At 45.0% G+C, this 18,257-nt stretch overlaps 1 protein-coding gene across 5 annotated transcripts; it reads right to left on the reverse strand.

Moving 5' to 3' along the window:
* Positions 1-1,455: 1,455 nt before the first annotated feature.
* LOC132674688 (uncharacterized) lies at positions 1,456-17,927 on the reverse strand. 5 transcript variants are annotated; one of them, XM_078445170.2, is made up of 6 exons: positions 17,778-17,927; positions 6,412-6,578; positions 5,663-5,789; positions 4,861-4,956; positions 4,257-4,339; positions 1,456-3,816 (listed from the first exon to the last, which is right to left on the reverse strand). In XM_078445170.2, the coding sequence occupies exons 2-6, from the start codon at positions 6,547-6,549 to the stop codon at positions 1,693-1,695; spliced, it is 2,568 nt and encodes an 855-aa protein (XP_078301296.1). In that variant the 5' UTR covers positions 6,550-6,578; positions 17,778-17,927; the 3' UTR covers positions 1,456-1,692. The 5 variants fall into 5 exon arrangements, with proteins under 5 accessions (XP_078301296.1, XP_078301298.1, XP_078301295.1 ...); XM_078445172.1 differs by lacking the exon at positions 17,778-17,927 and adding an exon at positions 17,089-17,173; XM_078445169.2 differs by lacking the exon at positions 17,778-17,927 and adding an exon at positions 16,608-16,844.
* Between the last annotated feature and the right edge of the window lie 330 nt (positions 17,928-18,257).

An 18,257-nucleotide genomic window follows, 5' to 3' on the forward strand; every position in this document is an offset into this window, starting at 1 on the left:
ACGAGCTACAATGAAAGGCAGGTAAGTGTTTATTTGGGATTAAAGAATTGCAGTTTGGGGAGCACCAATTCCAGCAGTAACCAGAAAAGTGTCCCATCTGTGGGGTGAAAGCAAGGGGTTTTCAGGAGAGGAAGAGGGGCAATTACATGGCTTGGATAAAATAGGAAGAAAATACCCACTGGTACTAACAGGCAGTAACTATGACCAATTCTGGAGAATATCTCATGGGCACTTGCAAAGAGTGTTTTTCTGCTGCTTTTGGATGAAGTATGCGTGTGCAGTGTACCTCTCTGAAGTCCATCTCATCTAACGTGTCACTTACGGTTGATGTTTTCTGATTTTGTCTGAATGTTTCATTCATTGTTGGAAGGGTGTATTAACGCCCCCCTTCTATTACATAACTCTCTCTCCCTTAACATCTGTTCATATTTGTTTTATACATGTAGGTGCTCCTATGTTGAGTGAATAAATATTTACACACTATATCCTATTGTTGAATGGACCCCTTATTATTAGGTAATACCCTTCTTTGTCTCAATAATGGCATTTTATTCTTTTTAATCTTTACATTCGTTTATTTTTGAGAGACAGTGGGGGAGGGGCAGAGAAAGAATGAGACAGAATCTCAAGCAGGCTCCAGGCTCTCAGCTGTCAGCACAGAGCCCAAACGTGGGGCTCGAATTCAGCTGTGAGATCATGACCTGAATCAAAGTTGAATGCTTAACCGACTGAGCCACCCAGATGTCCCTCAATAATGGCATTTTAAAATGAAAATTTATACAGAATTCAGTCACAAGTTATCTATGTAACAATCTTTAGTTCATCACTACAACCCACATACATGGTTAACAATATGTAGTCATGACGCATCATCTTGTGTTGTTTTTCGGTTAATATTCAAAGACACTTTCTAGTTGAATCCAGTCATCATAACTACTATTGATGCATGAAAAATAGGCCCTGACCAACACAATGGATTTTTCAGCAACAACTTTGCTTCATATGCAGTTCCAAGAACTATTCTAAAAAACAAAAGTTACAAAATTCTGAATTTAGAATTCCCAGATGATGTCACAATCCTACCTTTCTTATATTTTTATAATAGGCCATTAGGCAAAATTATAAATTAATATCTAAATTGTGTGTTAAGACTTTCTTGATAAATGTTTTTCCTAGTCAGGGATTTCTAATGCAAAGCCTAACCTTTTATCTGATTTTAGCAATGCTATATGTACAGTGTGAGAAACTACATGTTGACTAAGGAATTAAAAATCACTTTAGACTGCCATTCGTTCACTATTATACAGAGTGTGAAACTTCACATGCCTACAATGGTTTTTCTACTAGTCAAGTTTTTTTCCATGCATGTAACAATGAATAACTTCTCCAGCATTAATTTTTCTGTTATTCTCCTACAGTGACCTCTTTCTGTAAAGATTTTCTTGTCATTTCCCATTTAAGGAGATTAGACTGTTATTCACTGGATTTTCTTGTGCACCCTATGACCAGAGGCCAGCTAATGTCTCTTCCCCTTTGTAAATATAGGGTTCCTGCAAATGCAGTTCACTCACGTTGTGTAAGGAGAAGTTAAAAATGAAGGCATTTCCATAATGAATATGACCATGGAACTTCCCCCACCTGAGTCCTCTGGTTGGTTTCACATTAGCGCTGTGGCTGAAGGCACTTCCCTGTTCATTCACTAGAATTAGAGTGAGTTCCCTCATGGTCTCTAAGATCAGAGTTTGTAACAAAGGCTTTTCCACATAGAAGACATGTATATGGTTTCTCTGCAGTGTGAGTTCCCTCATGGTCTCTCAGATCAGAGCTTGTAACAAATGCTTTTCCACATAGATGACATGCATATGGTTTCTCTCCAATGTGAATTCTTTCATGTTCTAGAAGATCAGACGTTGTAACAAAGCCTTTTCCACATAGATGACATATATATGGTTTCTTGCCAGTGTGAGTTTTCTCGTGTTTTCTAAGATGAGAGCTTGTAACAAAGGCTTTTCCACACTGATGACATGTATATGGTTTCTCTCCAGTGTGAGTTTTCTCGTGTCTTTTAAGACAAGACCGTCGAACAAAGGCTTTTCCACATAGAAGACATTTATATGGTTTCTCACCGGTGTGAGTTCTCTCATGTTCTCGAAGGTAAGAGTTTTGAAGAAAGGCTTTTCCACATAGATGACAGGTATATGGTTTCTCCCCAGTGTGGATTCTTTCATGTTCTCGAAGACTGGACCTTATAACGAAGCCTTTTCCACATAGATGACATGTAAATGGCTTCTCACCAGTGTGAGTTTTCTCATGTTTTCTAAGATTAGAGCTTGTAACAAATGCTTTTCCACATAGATGACATGTATATGGTTCCTCACCAGTGTGCGTTCTCTCATGTTCTCGGAGATAAGAGCTTTGAACAAAGTCTTTTCCACATAGATGACATGTATAAGGTTTTTCTCCACTGTGAGTTCTCTCATGTTCTCGAAGATTACAGCTTTGAAGAAAGGCTTTCCCACACAGGTGACATTTATACGGTTTCTCTCCAGTGTGAATTCTCTCATGTTGTCGAAGATTCGATCTTGTGACAAAGCCTTTTCCACATAGGTGACATGTATATGGTTTCTCCCCAGTGTGAGTTTTCTCATGTTTTCTAAGACAAGAGCTTTGAACAAAGGCTTTTCCACATAGATGACATATATATGGTTTCTCACCGGTGTGAGTTCTCTCATGTTCCCGAAGATTAGAGCTTTGAGTAAAGGCTTTTCCACAAAGATGACATGTATATGGTTTCTCTCCAGTGTGAGTTTTCTCATGTTTTCTAAGATTAGAGCTTGTAACAAATGCTTTTCCACACTGATGACATGTATATGGTTTCTCGTCAGGGAGAGTTTTCTCGTGTTTTCTAAGACAAGAGCATTCAACACAGGCTTTTCCACATAGATGACATGTATAGGATTCCCCTCCAGTGTGAGTTTTCTCGTGTTTTCTAAGATCAGAGCTTGTAACAAAGGCTTTCCCACACTGATGACACGTACATGGTTTCTCACCAGGCTGAGTTTCCTCGTGTTTTCTAAGACAAGAGCTTTGAACAAAAGATTTTCCAAACAGATAACCTGTATATGATTCCCCTCCAGTGTGAGTTTTCTCGTGTTTTCCAAGATCAGAACTTGTAACAAAGGCTTTTCCACACTGATGACATTTATATGGTTTCTCTCCAGTGTGAGTTTTCTCGTGTTTTCTAAGACAAGAACTTTGAACAAAGGATTTTCCACATAGATGACATTTATATGGTTTCTCTCCAGTATGAGTTCTCTCATGTTTTCTAAGACAAGAGCTTTGAACAAAAGCTTTTCCACATAGATGACATTTATATGGTTTCTCTCCACTGTGAGTTCTCTCATGTTCTCGAAGATTAGACCTTGTAACGAAGCCTTTTCCACATAGAGGACATGTATATGGTTTCTCGCCAGTGTGAATTCTCTGATGTTGTTTAAGGGAACTACGAACAAAGGCTTTCCCACATAGATGACATTCATAAGGCTTCTCTCCAGTATGAATTCGCTTATGTCTAGTTAAAGATGAAAAATACCTGAAGCGCCTCCCACACTGATTACAAGCAAATGGATTCTCTCCTGTGTGACTTATTTTATGGGTATGAAGGTTGGCGTTTCGGGTGAAGTGTTTTCCACATTCATTGCATCTATAGAGTTTCTGTCTAGTGTGAGTTAAGACATGTTGTGTCAATGTGTAGGTGTGAATGAAAACTTCATACCCACTATATACAGAGAGGTCTTCTCCTGCATGACGTTTCTGCTGTTGGGAAAGAGATGAGAGACTGTTATAGGACTTCTCCCAAACATGAATACACCCAGTTCTCTACCTACGAATTCCAGGCTGGCCATTCAGTGGTAATCTCCAACTAAAACCTTCCCCAGATCACTTACATGCACACGGGGTGTTCATCACTGACATGCACAAACATTTTTACCCTTGGTAGCATCTTTATTGGAGGGCTGAGTGTTTTTGAAGATATCATTATGTGTCGTGCCAATAAACCATGGTTATGCAATTATCCATTTCTCAGAACAATTATAGCTTAAATCCAGGCTAGTTTCTTCCCCAGATTTAAACTGTCAATCACATTCTGTGAGAAGGTACTTATACTAATTGTTATGTGATTCTACAACTGATGACTTAGGCTCCACCCAGGTCTTTGAACATGAATAGGCAAGGTTCCTCCTCATGACACTTACTATTGTCCAGCAGTTAGGTGGGTCCTTCAGGTAGATATCTTGCATAGATATTATTTCTTGCTTGTTATGGCTTTTTTTCATGCCTAAAATAATCGAGGAAAAAAAGAAATAAACCTGAGAAACACCTTGAGTAGACTAGGGGAATTAAAGTGTTGACAAGCTCACAAGACCAGGTAAGCACACATGACCAAATAATGTGAAATTGAGGAAAATACTGGTGAATAGACATACATTTTAGAACAGTATCAGTTAGAACAAAACTCAATGTTTAAGTGAAAGAAAAATAAAATAATGATGGGCTGTTGCAGAGAATATCAGAGTGGAAATCCTAAAAGAAGGACACTAGAAATCATGACACAGAACACAATGTGAAATTTCACCTCCAATGAGGTCAGGAACATTGCTTGCCTGAGGCGAAATGTAAGTACAGGTACATGAAGAGAAACTGATGTGGGAGAAATAATGACACAATCTGAGGAATGCTGTCTCACTGGCCACTCACAGTTTCTGAAGCTGTCGTTCACTCAAGGAAATCTGCACTGACATCAATAAGACCCTGCTTACTCACTAGCCTTCTCACACTGAGCGCATGTCTGCAGCTCACCTGGACTCCAGCCTTGGGGAGGTCCTCTTTCTTCCCTCCACAGCTCCCCTCTTTGCTCCCACGGGGAGATCACATCTGATCTGAAGAAATGACACCCTATATCAATGGAGAATGGTGTGTGAATTTGCAGTTCCGTGTCGAGAACAGCACCTGATATTCTACTGTACAGGCAGCTGAGGAAGAACATGAGTGTGGAAGAACAGCCCAGAGAATAACACCTTGAACACTAAAAACATTGATAAAGGCTCTCAGCCTGACACTGCACCCAAAGACAGTATGATCTCTGGTTGCTGATGCTCCTGCCCAAGCTGAGAGAGAGCAGAAGCCTTAGTGTTTGCAGCCAGAAGGAATTAAATGTTCTCACAAGGGGATTACTATTTTCAAAGGAATACAATACACATAAGCTCCACCAGAATATTCTGTGGAGTTTTATGTGGAAAGTGATACAAGATGTTATATTTTCTACCGTGCTCACCATTCCCACACTGCTTAGGACAGAAAAATATTTAGGATGTTTATTCATTCAAAAAATATGCACTGTATTCCCAGCATTGTTCTGGGTCTTGGAGAAAGTGCAGTAGATACACACTCGTGGCCAAGAAGTCTGTATTCAAATTATCATGTAACACACATGATGAAAGTAAAGAAAGTTACAAATTCCATCTAGTATTCAGAAATGCTACAAAAGTATATGAATTAGGGCAGACAGCTATATTAGAATATGTGGAAGCTCTCCTGGATACAAGGTTAATAAACAAAAAGATGGATGGATGGAAGAATGAATAGATGGCGACAGACTCACCCACAGAGACCAGATGACTAATGTTCTCCAGCATCACATCTCTGTACAGCGTTCTCTGGGATGTGTCCATCAGGGCCCACTCTTCCTGGGTAAAGTCTACAGCTATATCTTTGAGGGTCACAGATTCCTAAAATATCAGATATTGTTTCAGTAGGGCCAGGCTGAACAATCCCTAGGGGACAGCTGTCAACATGATAGTGATAGCAGAGTGAGGAACTGTATGTATAGAAACCTCATTCCATTTGTGATTCATGTCAAATATTCTCCCATGCTGATCTGCTTTTTGCCTTTCAGACACATTAAAAAAAGACACAATTACTTCATCATAAAGGAATCTCAATAGGAAATAACCTGGCAACATTCTAATAAGCTGGCAATTTTGACTTTCTGGGTGGTAATTATAACCTAGGTTAAATAGTACTATTGACAAGTGCCTGGCTGGCTCAGTTGGAAGAGCATGTGACTCTTGGCCTCACGGTCATGAGTTTAAGCCCCATGCTTGCTGTAGAAATTACTTAAAAAAGAAAATATATATATATATACACATATATATGAATCGTGGTACTGAGAGTTCCAATGAGCTAATGTGCAGATGCGTCTTTTACAGCAAACACTTCATACGTACAAGTGTAGGTATATAAACATTAAAGGTAGACACCTATGAAGCAATGCCCAGCATTCTGCAGGATGAACAACTCTCATGCAGAATTTGGGGTCAACAAGTCACACCTCTCATCTTAAAAACTCACTTGTTCTTTATAAGGTATCAGGGCAGACAGGTCCTGTGGTCCGGTTAGGGGCTCCTGAGATGGCTCGTCCGAAGGATGGCCCCACAGTGATCTCTCGTGCAGTGAGCTCTCCATTCTTAACAACAATGATGACTGCATCAATCCTCCGTATGGTAATCCTGTTTTTTCTGTTGAAAGGCAATAGAATCCTCTCGATTACTTGTAGCCTCTCTAATCCTTCTAAAATTGCAACAGGATTCTAAATTTGACTCTAGTTTTATCCACATTCTGCCAAATACAGAGTTAATTTTTTGAAAAATACTCCCTAGGCACTGTTTTCAGATTTCCAATTTTAAAAAGTTTAATTATAACGGGGGAAATGGGTGAAAAGGGATAAGGGTAGTAAAGAGGATTTAGTCATCTTTGGAAGTTTCCAGATTAGTCAAGTGTATGTTACCAAACCTTTAGTAAGCTTAAAACTGAGGGGAAAAGAAATGATGGCTGATTTCCTCTCTCACACAAAAGTTTCTTGTACTCTCTGGAAAACTGCAGAGCTGACCTGCTCAAAGGCCCGCCTCCTCAGTGGAGTGTAAACTGCTGGTCCTGCTCATCTCTAGCACCTGTCACCACGTGCCGAGGTCACCGCAGCCACTACCATGGCCCACGGGTAAATCACCCCCCAACCAAGCCCATACACTGCATGAGGAAGGAAAACTCTACATATTTCTTTTCTGCAAGGACATCCTTAAGGAGCATGAGATGCACTGGTGTAAATGCTGGAAAGGAGACTTCTTCCTGATCCATCCCTGACCAACAAAAAGTATCTGCGCGTCCTGGCAACAATGAACTAGAACCCAGACCCTTGAAAACTGCCTGGATGCACTTCGAAGACTTGGGCCAAGAGAAGCCTTCCCAGCCACAGGCAACAGAGGCATCATTCAGGAGAAGGATCGCATATCCACCCACCTGCAGTTGCATCATCAAGGGTTCGGCCACCACGTCTCTTCCTCCGGATTTCTTTTTTTTTTTTTTTTTTTTTTTTTTTTTTTTTTATTTTTGGGACAGAGAGAGACAGAGCATGAACGGGGGAGGGGCAGAGAGAGAGGGAGACACAGAATCGGAAACAGGCTCCGAGCCATCAGCCCAGAGCCTGACGCGGGGCTCGAACTCACGGACCGCGAGATCGTGACCTGGCTGAAGTCGGACGCTTAACCGACTGCGCCACCCAGGCGCCCCTCTTCCTCCGGATTTCTACTCACAGAGAGTGCAAACCGTATGCAGGAAAAGCTGGGCAAGGAGAGAGAAGCCAAGAGACTCCAGTCTTACCCACAATTCCCAGACCCCCTGGTCATGAATCCCTGATGCGCCTGCATGCAACCCCCCAGCTCCCCCTACAAGAACACGCCACATGCCCTGAGACAATTGCGGGAGCTCTCACTTCTGCTTGGGTCAGAAGTGACAAGGCTTTGGCTACTGCTGCTCGTCAATAAGATAGGAATATTCTTTTTTATTTTCAGACAAGGCAATGAAAATCATTATTTCTAAGTTAACTGCCAACTTTTCATAGGGATATTTAATTCCCTCCCTGAACCCCAAACCTAAAAGTGCCTGACTTAGAAAACGTACAATGCAGAGGTTTTGTTTTATGAGGGAATATATTTGTTCAATCTGACATTTTAGTAAAGTTGTAACTGGAATATTGTCGTATATCAGTCATCACCACAAATGAGACCCCAGCATTTCATAAATCGTATATTTAAACATATTGGTAAAGTCTGAATTCTTACCAAAATTTTGTTTGTACTTAAATGTATTTCACGGAAAAATGATATTGTATCACAAACAAAAGTAGACAAAACTCACCTCCTTACACCTGGAGTCCAAAAAATAAGGAAGACAAATTCAAAGTTTAACAATAGGACTCTCTGCTTGGAAACTTAAGAACATTCACTTAACTAATCCTCAGAATAGATCCTGCTGTTTTCAGTACAGTCACTGTTATGGACCGGATGGCAGTGTCCCCTCCAGCCTCACCCAAGTCCGTATGTCAAAGCCCTAACTCCCCATGTGATGGTACCTGGAGGTGGGGCGTTCTGAGAGGTAATTAGGTTTAGATGAGGTCTTGAGAGGAGGTCCCCGATGAAGGGACTGGAGTAATTCTTAGAGGAACACACCACAGCTCTCTCTCTCTCTCTCTCTACCAAGTTAGGACCCAGTGAGAAGGCAGGCACAGCAAGGATACTGAATCTGCTGACACCTTGGTCTTGGGAGTTCCCAGGCTCCAGAACTGTGAAAAACAAATGTCGGTTGTTTAAGCCACCAATGTGTGGTATTTTATTATTGCAGCCCAGAATGACATGGACACGTGACACAGTTTCAGGAAACTTTAGCAAGATGAGGAAAGTACATGGCTAAGGAATGATACAGCTAGGATTTCAGTTGTGTTCTGTTTCCCAAACTCAGATTTCTAAACATGGTCCTCTTAAGAGGTATAGCCCCCTGCCAGGTCTTACCAGGAATGCCCTGTCAGATGAAGAACCGGAGATCCCTCCAGCAATCAGAGCCTCTCTCTTTCCAGCTCAACCACTGACACCACTTAAAGTCTATCAGCCCCTAATTCCATCCCTTTTACTGCCCACCTCAATCCCCATGCACTCTTTTCTGCATGCATGCAGGACCAAAAAAAAAAAAAAAAAAAAAAAAAAAGGCAACTTTATTCCAACTGCATACACGGGACCTATCCCAATGCCTGGTTACATGGCTCGTGCTCAATAACATCTGAGACAAAAAAGCCTGTTTTGTTAGTTCTGCCTTCTTACCTCCCTTATACGTCCATTTCTTCCACCCACTTACCGACCAACACCCTGTGACAGACAACAGTCATGGATTGCTCAAAATCTAAAAATTCGTATAAATAGTTTTCTTCACCCCAACAACTAATGTTCTGACATTGCCTGGGTGTCCAAGGATTCAGTTCATTCTGGATACCATCTTCCTGGAGTCAGCATCAGATCCCACAAGTTCAAAGTCTTAGCCCCATGAGACTTCCTCTACTTCAGATGCCAACCATAAATGTAGTGCCCAGACCGCCCACATTTTCTGCCGAGAGCATTGTGGATTCAAGGGTTCCCACAATCCCTCAAATTAGGCTTGGCAATTTTCTAGAATGACTCCTAGAATTTAGGAGAACACTTTACTCAGTTTTACTGGTTTATTACAAGGATGAACAGTCAGATGAAGAGGTACACGGGTGAGGTCCAGAAGGGTCCCCAGGGCAGGATCCATCAGTCCCCATGGAGGTGGGCAGGATTACCCTCCAGCAGATGGAAGCTCTCACCAGCCTGCAGGTTGGTCTCCGGTGTCCAAGAGTGTTTCTAGAGCTCAACCTCCAGCAACCACTCCCCTCTCCAGAGGCTGCTGGGTGGGGCTAATATCACTTACAAGCACACATTTCATTCCTAACACTCTCCAGCTTTAACTTCTTCCCTGCTTTCTCACTGGCCTTACAAGTAGGACCTTTAGACCTGCCATCATCTTCAGAAATCCACTAGCCTGCCTCCCCGTCCAGTCCACCCAACTCACCCGACTGTAGTTTGCTCTCAGCCCCTGGGACACAAATGGTTTGGCTTCTCTCAGCAATTTTACACAAGTTCTGTTACCAGGGGAGGGGGGAAAGTCTCTAATAGTGCTCCTGCCTACCTCCATGGGGAGTCCTAAGGCTTTGCTCAAATAAGTTTTTAGGAAACTGACTAAAACATCTGTATTTTCTACTACAAGTTTTCCTAAAAGATATATCCTTTGAGATTCTGTACACAAAGTTTTCTTGTTTTTTAAAAATTTCTTTAAATGATCTCTTCTAAATGAGCCCTTAAACAACGCAGGATCTGACCACGTATCCTTTTTACTCTCTAATAGAGCTCCACTCTCTGTGTGGCACAAGCCTGGTCCACAGTCTCCTACCGCAGACACTCCTTTCTGATGAGCAGAAGCCCTCATTGCCTCAAGGATGGTGCAGTGTGACGAGGCTGGCAAGACAGGAACGTGTCCGAGAACCAGGGAAACGAGAACCTGATTACCTTAAATTCCCGCTGTAAAAATTATGCTCCCTTTTGAGAGTTACTATAGGTTCACTTTTATATTTGATACAAACACATTAAGAAGAAAAAAAGGACAAACTGTTCTTTTGGGAACCAAATGCCAGTGCCTGAAATGAAAATACATTGCCTGATTTTTCTTCACAAGTAATTTACTCTTTTATATATGAAGACAGATCCTAAGACGTATATACTTTTTCGTATTATTCAAAAATAGTTGAAACACATCCTATGTATGGGGAAATGAACATTGAAGGTATAATTTATTCATGGAACCTATCATATTTTGTGCGTGTAGAGCATGGCAGTCGGTAGCATGTCAACTAAATCTGACTTGGAGAAGAGGAAGGGTCTGCTCTAGGATTTCATTTGCTTGCCTGGAGATGAAGAGGAGGGGGCTGCTGAAGGTGGTGGCCTGGGCCCAGAAGAATAGACAACCTCTTCTCCTCCAGGTCTTAACTACAGGCAGGCACACTTTGTTGTATTGTGCTTTACAGATACTGCTTTTCACAAAGGTGTGTGGCAACGCCATGTTACTCGGTGCCATTTTTCCAAGGGCAATTGCTCACATTATCTCTGTGTCACATTTTGGGAATTCTCCCAATATTTAAAACATTTTCATTATCATATTTGTTACTGTGGTCTGTGCTCAGTGATCTTTGATGTTACTATTGCAATTGTTTTGGGGTGCCACGAGCTGTGCCCATAGGTGTGGGCTACCTTAATCAGTAAGTGTTGTGTGTATTCTGACTGCTCCACCTACCAGCTGTCCCCCTCCTCCTCTCCTGGGGCCTCTTTTCCATGAGACAGCCCTACACTGGCCTCCTAAGTGTTCAAGGTCTGTCACGTTAAATCAAGAGCTAGAAATGAATGAGCTTCGTGAGAAAGGCACGCTGAAAGCAGAGACAGGCTGAAAGCTAGGTGTCTTGTGCCAAAAATCAGCCAAGCTGTGAATGCAAAGGAAGAGTCCTTGAAGGAAATTAAAAGTGCAACTCCAGTGAACACATGGGTGATAAGAATGTGAAGTGAGGGGAGCCTGGGTGGCTCAGTCGGTTAAGCGTCCAATTTCGGCTCAGGTCACGATCTCATGGTTCATGGGATCCGGCCCCGTGTCGGGCTCTGTGCTGACAGCTCAGAGTCTGGAGCCTGCTTAGGATTTTGTGTGTGTGTGTCTCTCTCTCTGCCCCTCCTCTGCTCGTGTTCTGTCTCTATCTCAAAAATAAATACACATTAAAAAAAAGACAGTGAACTGAAACAGACCTATTGTAGATATGGAGAAGGTTTGTGTGGTCTGTATAGAAGGTCACCATTCCCTGAAGCCTAAGCCTAATCCAGAGCAAGGCCCTGACTCTCTTCAATTAATTCTCTGAAGGATGAGGGAGGTGAAGAAACTTCAGAAAAACATCTGATGCGAGCAGAGGATGGTTGGTGGGAGTAAGGAAAGAAGTCGCCTCCATAACGTAAAACTGCAAGGTGAGGCAGTGAGTGTTGATACAGAAGCTGCAGCCAGTTATCCAGAGGATCTGGCTGAGACAATTCATGCTGGTGGCTGCACCGACCAACAGCTTTTAAGTTGGAAAATCTACTGGAAGCCTTCTGTTGGAAGAAGATGCCATCCAGGACTTTCATAGCCAAGAGAGAAGTCAGCGGGTGGTTTCAAAGCTGCGAAGGACAGACTGACTCTCTTGTTAGGAGCTAATGCGGCTGGTGACTAAGTTGAATCCAATGCCCATGTACCATCCTGAAAATCCTGGGGCCCTTAAGAATTATACTAAATCTACCCTGGCTGAACTCCATCAACAGACAACAAAGGCTGGATGATAGCGCATCTCATTACAATGTGGTTTGCTGAGTATTTTAAGCCCACTGTTGAGACCTACTGCTCAGAAAAAAAATCCTTTTCAAAATATCACTGCTCATTGACAATGCATCTGGTCACCCAAGAGCTCTGATGGAAATGGACAATAAGATTACTGTAGTTTTCATGCCTGCTAACACGACATCCATTCTGCAGAATGGCAGGGGCAGTGGGGTCAGACATATGGATTCAAGACCCAGAATGTTGATAAATTATACAGGAATAAAAACTTACAAAGATTTCTATAAGAAAATAAATCCAAAAACAGATAGAAGATTTTCCCCTCTTTAACTTGTAGGCACAGTTCTTTTTTTTTTTTTTTAATGTGTATTTATTTGTGAAAGAAAGAGAAAGAGAGAGGGCGGGCAGGGAGAGAGGGAGACGCAGAATTGGAAGAGGCTCCAGGCTCTGAGCGGTCAGCATACAGCCCAACATGGGGTTTGAACTCACAGACTGTGAGATCATGAACTGAGCTGAAGTCAGACACTTAACTGGCTTAGCCACCCAGGGGCCCCGGGGCACAGTTGTAAATATGGCATAGTTGAATAAATCCTGAAAATATTTGTTGTTAGAAAACAGAAGTTGTTTTAAAAACATGCGTTCAGAGAATGTGGTTCTGAGAAAGTAGAGAAATGATAGTGGCAATTATTCATGAGGAGATCAGAGGAAGAGTCATACAGAGAAAAACAGACAAGTGCAAATGCCCTGAGGTGGGAGAAGCCAAACAGGACTGTGAATTAGCAAGTGGGTGTAGGCACTGGGATAGAGAGTCATAGTAACACCCCTTGGGTGACAGCTAAAAGCTAAGTTTTAATATTTATTAAATATCATTTGTTTTGTGCTGTTTTCATCGCTGGCAAAAAGTATGAGAATCAGTTTGTAATTTTTAGGAAAACAAAAGACAATATGGAAGCTTTTTTGAAAGGAAAATGGATAGAAGCATTAATATACAATTACTGAGACAGAGCTCCTTATATTTATCCCAATACAGTGATATCTGATGCAGAGTGGAGAAGGCAGACACAGACCTCAAAGGAATAAGATAGAGATACTTAAATTGGGTCTGAGATAGTTGGCTTCCTAGTGCTGGTTCCTTCTATCCTTTTTAGTATTAATATTATTTAATCTTTCATGTATGTGCTTATTTTGAGAGAGAGAGTGGGACTGGGGTACGGGCAGAGAGAGAGAGGGGATACACAGAACCTGAAACAGGCTCCAGGGTCCAAGCTGTCAGCACAGAGCCTGACGTGGGGTTTGAAGCCATGAACGGTGAGATCATGACCGGAGCCAAAGTTAGATGCTCAATCGACTGAGCCGCCTAGGAGCCCCTGGTTCCTACTACCCTTTAACTTAGGAGCACAAGAAAATTAGTTTATCAGACAGAACATAAGCAGTCTTTATTCCAGAAAATAAGAGAATATCAAATCCCTAGGCTCTTCCCTGTTGATACATAATTCCCAAAGATTTCCCAGGGTATCCTAGTCCTTATGTTGTAAATTTTTATGTATCTCTGATTTCTAACAAGCTTAGAAAATGCAAGATTCCTTGATGGAAGCTCAAGATGATTGAGAGACAGCTGTTATGTCTAGGTGCTAGGAAGGTCTTTGTGGAGTAAGGTGAGCTCAGGGGAATGGAGATTCAGAGACTTGGAGGAGTACTGGGACCTCTTCTTTATAGGAACTCCATAGTGGTTACTGTTTTGTTGCCTAACAGAAACATATCTTCCAATTTCTGAGGTGATTTGAGTTCAAATATTAAATCAACTCAAAGTTTTGAGAAAGAGGGCACCTGGCTAACTCAGTTGGTTAAGCGTGCTTTGGGTCAGGTCACGATCTCAGGTTTCATGAGTTTGAGCCCCATTTAGGCCTCTCTGCTGTCAGCATGGAGCCCACTTTGGACCTGTGTCTCCCTCTCTCTGTTCCTCCCCTGTGGCTCACTCTCTCTCAAAAATAAATAAACATTAAACAGAAAAACCATTAAAAAAAAGTTGTAAGAAAGCCAGAAGCATGTCTTCTCTTGTAAAGAATCCTTGAGAAGTTACGCAGCATGAGTGGCTGGAATCAGGTATTGCCAAATTCCAACCGGGATTAGATTTTCCAAAGGAAATATAAAAAAGAGATGTTAACTTACGTTTTCATGTTAAGGTTTATTAAGGGTATATTGGGGCACCTGGGGTTTCGGTGGGTTGAGTGTCTGACTCCTGATTTTGGTTCAGGTCATGATCTCACAGTTCAGGAGTTCGAGCACCATATCTGGGTCTGTGCTGACGGTGCGGAGCCTGCCTGGGATTTTCTGTCTCCCTCTCTCTCTGTCCCTTCCCTGTTCATGCTCTCAAAATAAATAAATAAAACTTTAAAAAAGGTATAAATGAAGCCACTGAAATTTGACAGCTAATTTTTAATGTTTATGGTGTGAAACTTAGTAATAGGAAACCTCCCTAAAATGGAGTGGGGAGATGTGGCAGGGAAAACTTTCACACCCTAGAACACACAGTCAGTTGCAGACCCAACAGGAAGAGGGACTGCACCCTTTGGGGACTTGGCCTTGCACGTGGATACTACTCAACAACTCCAGCAGGAGGAAGAGACCTTTTCCTCAGCCCCCAGAACAACAGTTCAGCCAGTGAGAAGCCACCACACTTCAAACTCTCAGTTCACTCCCGTGGACTTTTAGCTCCCAGCAACCTTCCCAAATTACCCCTTTTCTCCTTAAAAAAAGCAAGCCTTCCCTTGTTCCCATGCTTCCCTACAGTTTTTCTAAAGCTTGTTGTCCCGGATTGCTATTCTCTTTTACACATTCCCATATACCCCCATCGTCTGTTGTTGCTAAAATAACAGGCAGTTCTACTTTTTTTTTTTTTTTTAAGAGAGAGAGAACGTGCTTTCACACAGGGGAGGGAAGAGGGACACAGGGAGAGACAGCAACCAAGCAGTCTCCATGCTCAGCTTGGTGTCCGGTTTGGGGCCCCCTGGCAGTTTTGTTTTTAAGGTTAACAATGGCAAACAAGAAACATCCCTATCAAATGTTCCCAGATATTGAAAAATCAATTTTTCATCAATTAAAAGCAAAATCCACATATTCCCAAATGGTATCCATTTTACAAACCTCATTCATTGTCCCAACTTGACATAAAACATTAAGAAATAGAAAACAAAAGCAGAGATCATAATATCCCACACTTGGGGCACCTGGGTGGTTCAGTCGGTTGAGTCCGACTTCGCTCAGGTCTTGATCTCACGATCTGTGGGTTCGAGCCGCAAGGGGCTTTCGGGGCCAGGAGCTTGCTTCTGATTCTGTGTTTTCTCTCTGCCCCTCCCCCGCTAGCACTCTTTCTCCGTCTCTCAAAAAATGAATAAGCACAAAAAAAATTAAAGGCAAAAAAACCCCCACAAAAAACAATATCCCACACTTATCGGGGGCGTGGGTGGCTCAGACGGTTGAGCATCAGACTCTCGATTTTCACTCAGATCGTCCCAGGGTCTGGGATCCAGCGCTGTATTGGCTTGGCTCAGGGTTGCAGCCTGCCTTGGATTCTGTCCCTCCCTCTGCCCCTCCGCCACTAGCACTCTCTCTAAATACATAAAAGAAAACAAATAAAAGAATATCCCATGCTTCTCAAAAAAAAAAAAAAAATCTTCAGATAGCTCTGGGAGTCGCCCCAGGAAAACGTAAAGCTGCAACACCGAGGACCTAACGACACAAAGCGATTTTCGGTGGCACCCACGCTTCTCCCCCAAGTCCCAGACACTCAGCCTCCCTCTGAGCACCCCCTGCTCTGGGCCACGTCCCGCCGATCCCTCCGGCTCTCCGCCACTAGCACAGATCCCGCCTGCCCTGCCCGGTCAACTAACCCGCGCGCCAAGGGCAGCCGCTGGGGTCCCGCGAGATCCGCAACCCCAGCCCGGCGGGTCCAGCCAATGGGGCTGTGCACACACCTGTCACCCTAACCGGGGCACATCGGCGCGTTCAGTGCAAAAGGCCCAGGGCTCTGAGTCTCACCTGGAATTCCCTGAAACAGTCACGGCAGCTAGGGAAGCAACAGCCAGCTCCCCAGACACCAAGCACCCCCAGACCCACTAAGAGCGGCCAGTCCGCTGGCGCGTGGGACGCAAGGAGAGGGACCGGAAAGGCGGGGGCGGAAGGGGGCGTGGCCCGCGCCGCAAACCGGCCCGCCCCCGCTCGTCCTCCTAGGCCCCGCCCCTCCGTGGCGACGTCCAGTCTGGCTCCCCGCCTCAGGTGACAAGTCGTTCCCGGTCTACACTCACCTTCCCTCGACCCGCCGGTCGTTGATTCCACGTCTGGGCGCTCTGCTCACCTTCCTTAGGCTCCGCCTCACGGTGACCACGTATTACGCCCGTCCCGCCCCTCGCCTGACACCCACTCCCCGCTCATCCTCCCTAGGCCGAGCCACATGGCTGGCCACGTCCTACACCGTCCCTGCCCCTCGGCTTTTGTGCGGTTCCCGCTCACCCTCCCTAGGCCCCTCCCCACGTTCGCGACGTCCTATACCAACCCCGCTCCTCAGCGGACGCCCCGGCCCCAAAATCCGCTCACCCTCCCTAGGCCCAGTCCCGCTCTAGCCACGCCCCAAGCCGGCCCTGTCCTTCAGCTGACGTTCAGTCCTGGTCTCTGCTCACCTTCCCTAAGCCGCGCCCCACACTTGTTACACCTCCCACCGGCTCCGCCCCTCCGCTGACGCCCCGTTCCCCCTAACCCTCCCTTAGGCCCCTCCTCGCTCTGCCCCACCTCTTGCATTGGCTCCGCCCCTCCGCTTAGGTCCCCTTCTGGTCTCTGTTCAACCTCCTTAGTCCCCGCCTCACGCTGCTCACGTCCTCCCCGGCCCTACCCCTCGGCTTTTGTCCCGTTCCCGCTCACCCTCCCTATGCCCCGCCCCACGTTCGTCACGTCCTACAGCAGCCCCGCCCCTCAGTGGACGACTCCGTCCCCTCCCTCTGCTCACCTCCTTAGGCCCTGGCCCGCGCTAGCCACGCCCCAAGATGGCCCCTTCCTTTAGCTGACGCCCATTCTGGTCTTTGCCCCCGTTCTTAAATCACGCGACACGCTGGTTACGCCCTGACCGGCCCCGCCCCTCCGCTGACGTCTCCTCCTGGTCTCTGCTCACCCTCCCTAGTCCCCGCCCACGCCATGTCCTCCCTCGGACCTGGGTTCTTGCTCTTCACGTTCCCCCCACGCCCTGCTACCGCCGGGGCCGCCGCCTCCGCCCCTGGCCCTGATATTGGCCTGACCCCATTCCTCTCCCAGACCCACCTCCGAGCCATTCTCATCCTCCTGCAGTGAGGCCCTGCCGTGGCCAGGCCTTCCATTCGCGGTCACCTTGTGGGCGAGGCCCCTGGGCCCTGGGCTGGGGGAGGGGACGACCCCGTTGTGTGACACCTCGTGCTGTTCTGTCCCCAAACCTGTTCCCCCGGCCGTACCTGCCAGAGTGTGCCTACATTCCCGATATCCCACTGGAAAGTGAGCTGCTAGGACGTAGACGGCATCCGTTCGGTCGCCGAGTGCCGAGTGGGCGGCGACTTGAGGGAAGAAAGACCGGGAGGGAGACGCCGGGCGACCGCGAAGGGAGAGTGAGTAAAATGAGCAGCCTAGAGGATGCCACGTGGGGGGTCCTGTGCACTGCGGGAAACGGTCCTAGTGGACGGGAGTGCCCGGGCTCGACCCAGCGGGAGCAGCGGAGGGCTGGCGGAGGGGCGGGGGTGGGGTGGGGTGGGTAGCAGGGGGCACATCCCAAATGCATTCCCTTTTAACCTTATTGTGTGAGGGTCATGCTAGAGGTCTCCGTGCTTTCCCAGCCTTCGTTACATTTTGAAAATATTGTTGGGTCCTAAGTAATTTTACACCAATTCATGTGCACTCCGTGAGGATATTGATCATTTGTTACATTTAACAGAACTAGT

This window comes from Panthera onca, chromosome B1 (genome assembly GCF_046562875.1).
Source record: "Panthera onca isolate mPanOnc1 chromosome B1, mPanOnc1 haplotype 2, whole genome shotgun sequence".
In the NCBI taxonomy this organism is placed as follows: domain Eukaryota; kingdom Metazoa; phylum Chordata; class Mammalia; order Carnivora; family Felidae; genus Panthera; species Panthera onca.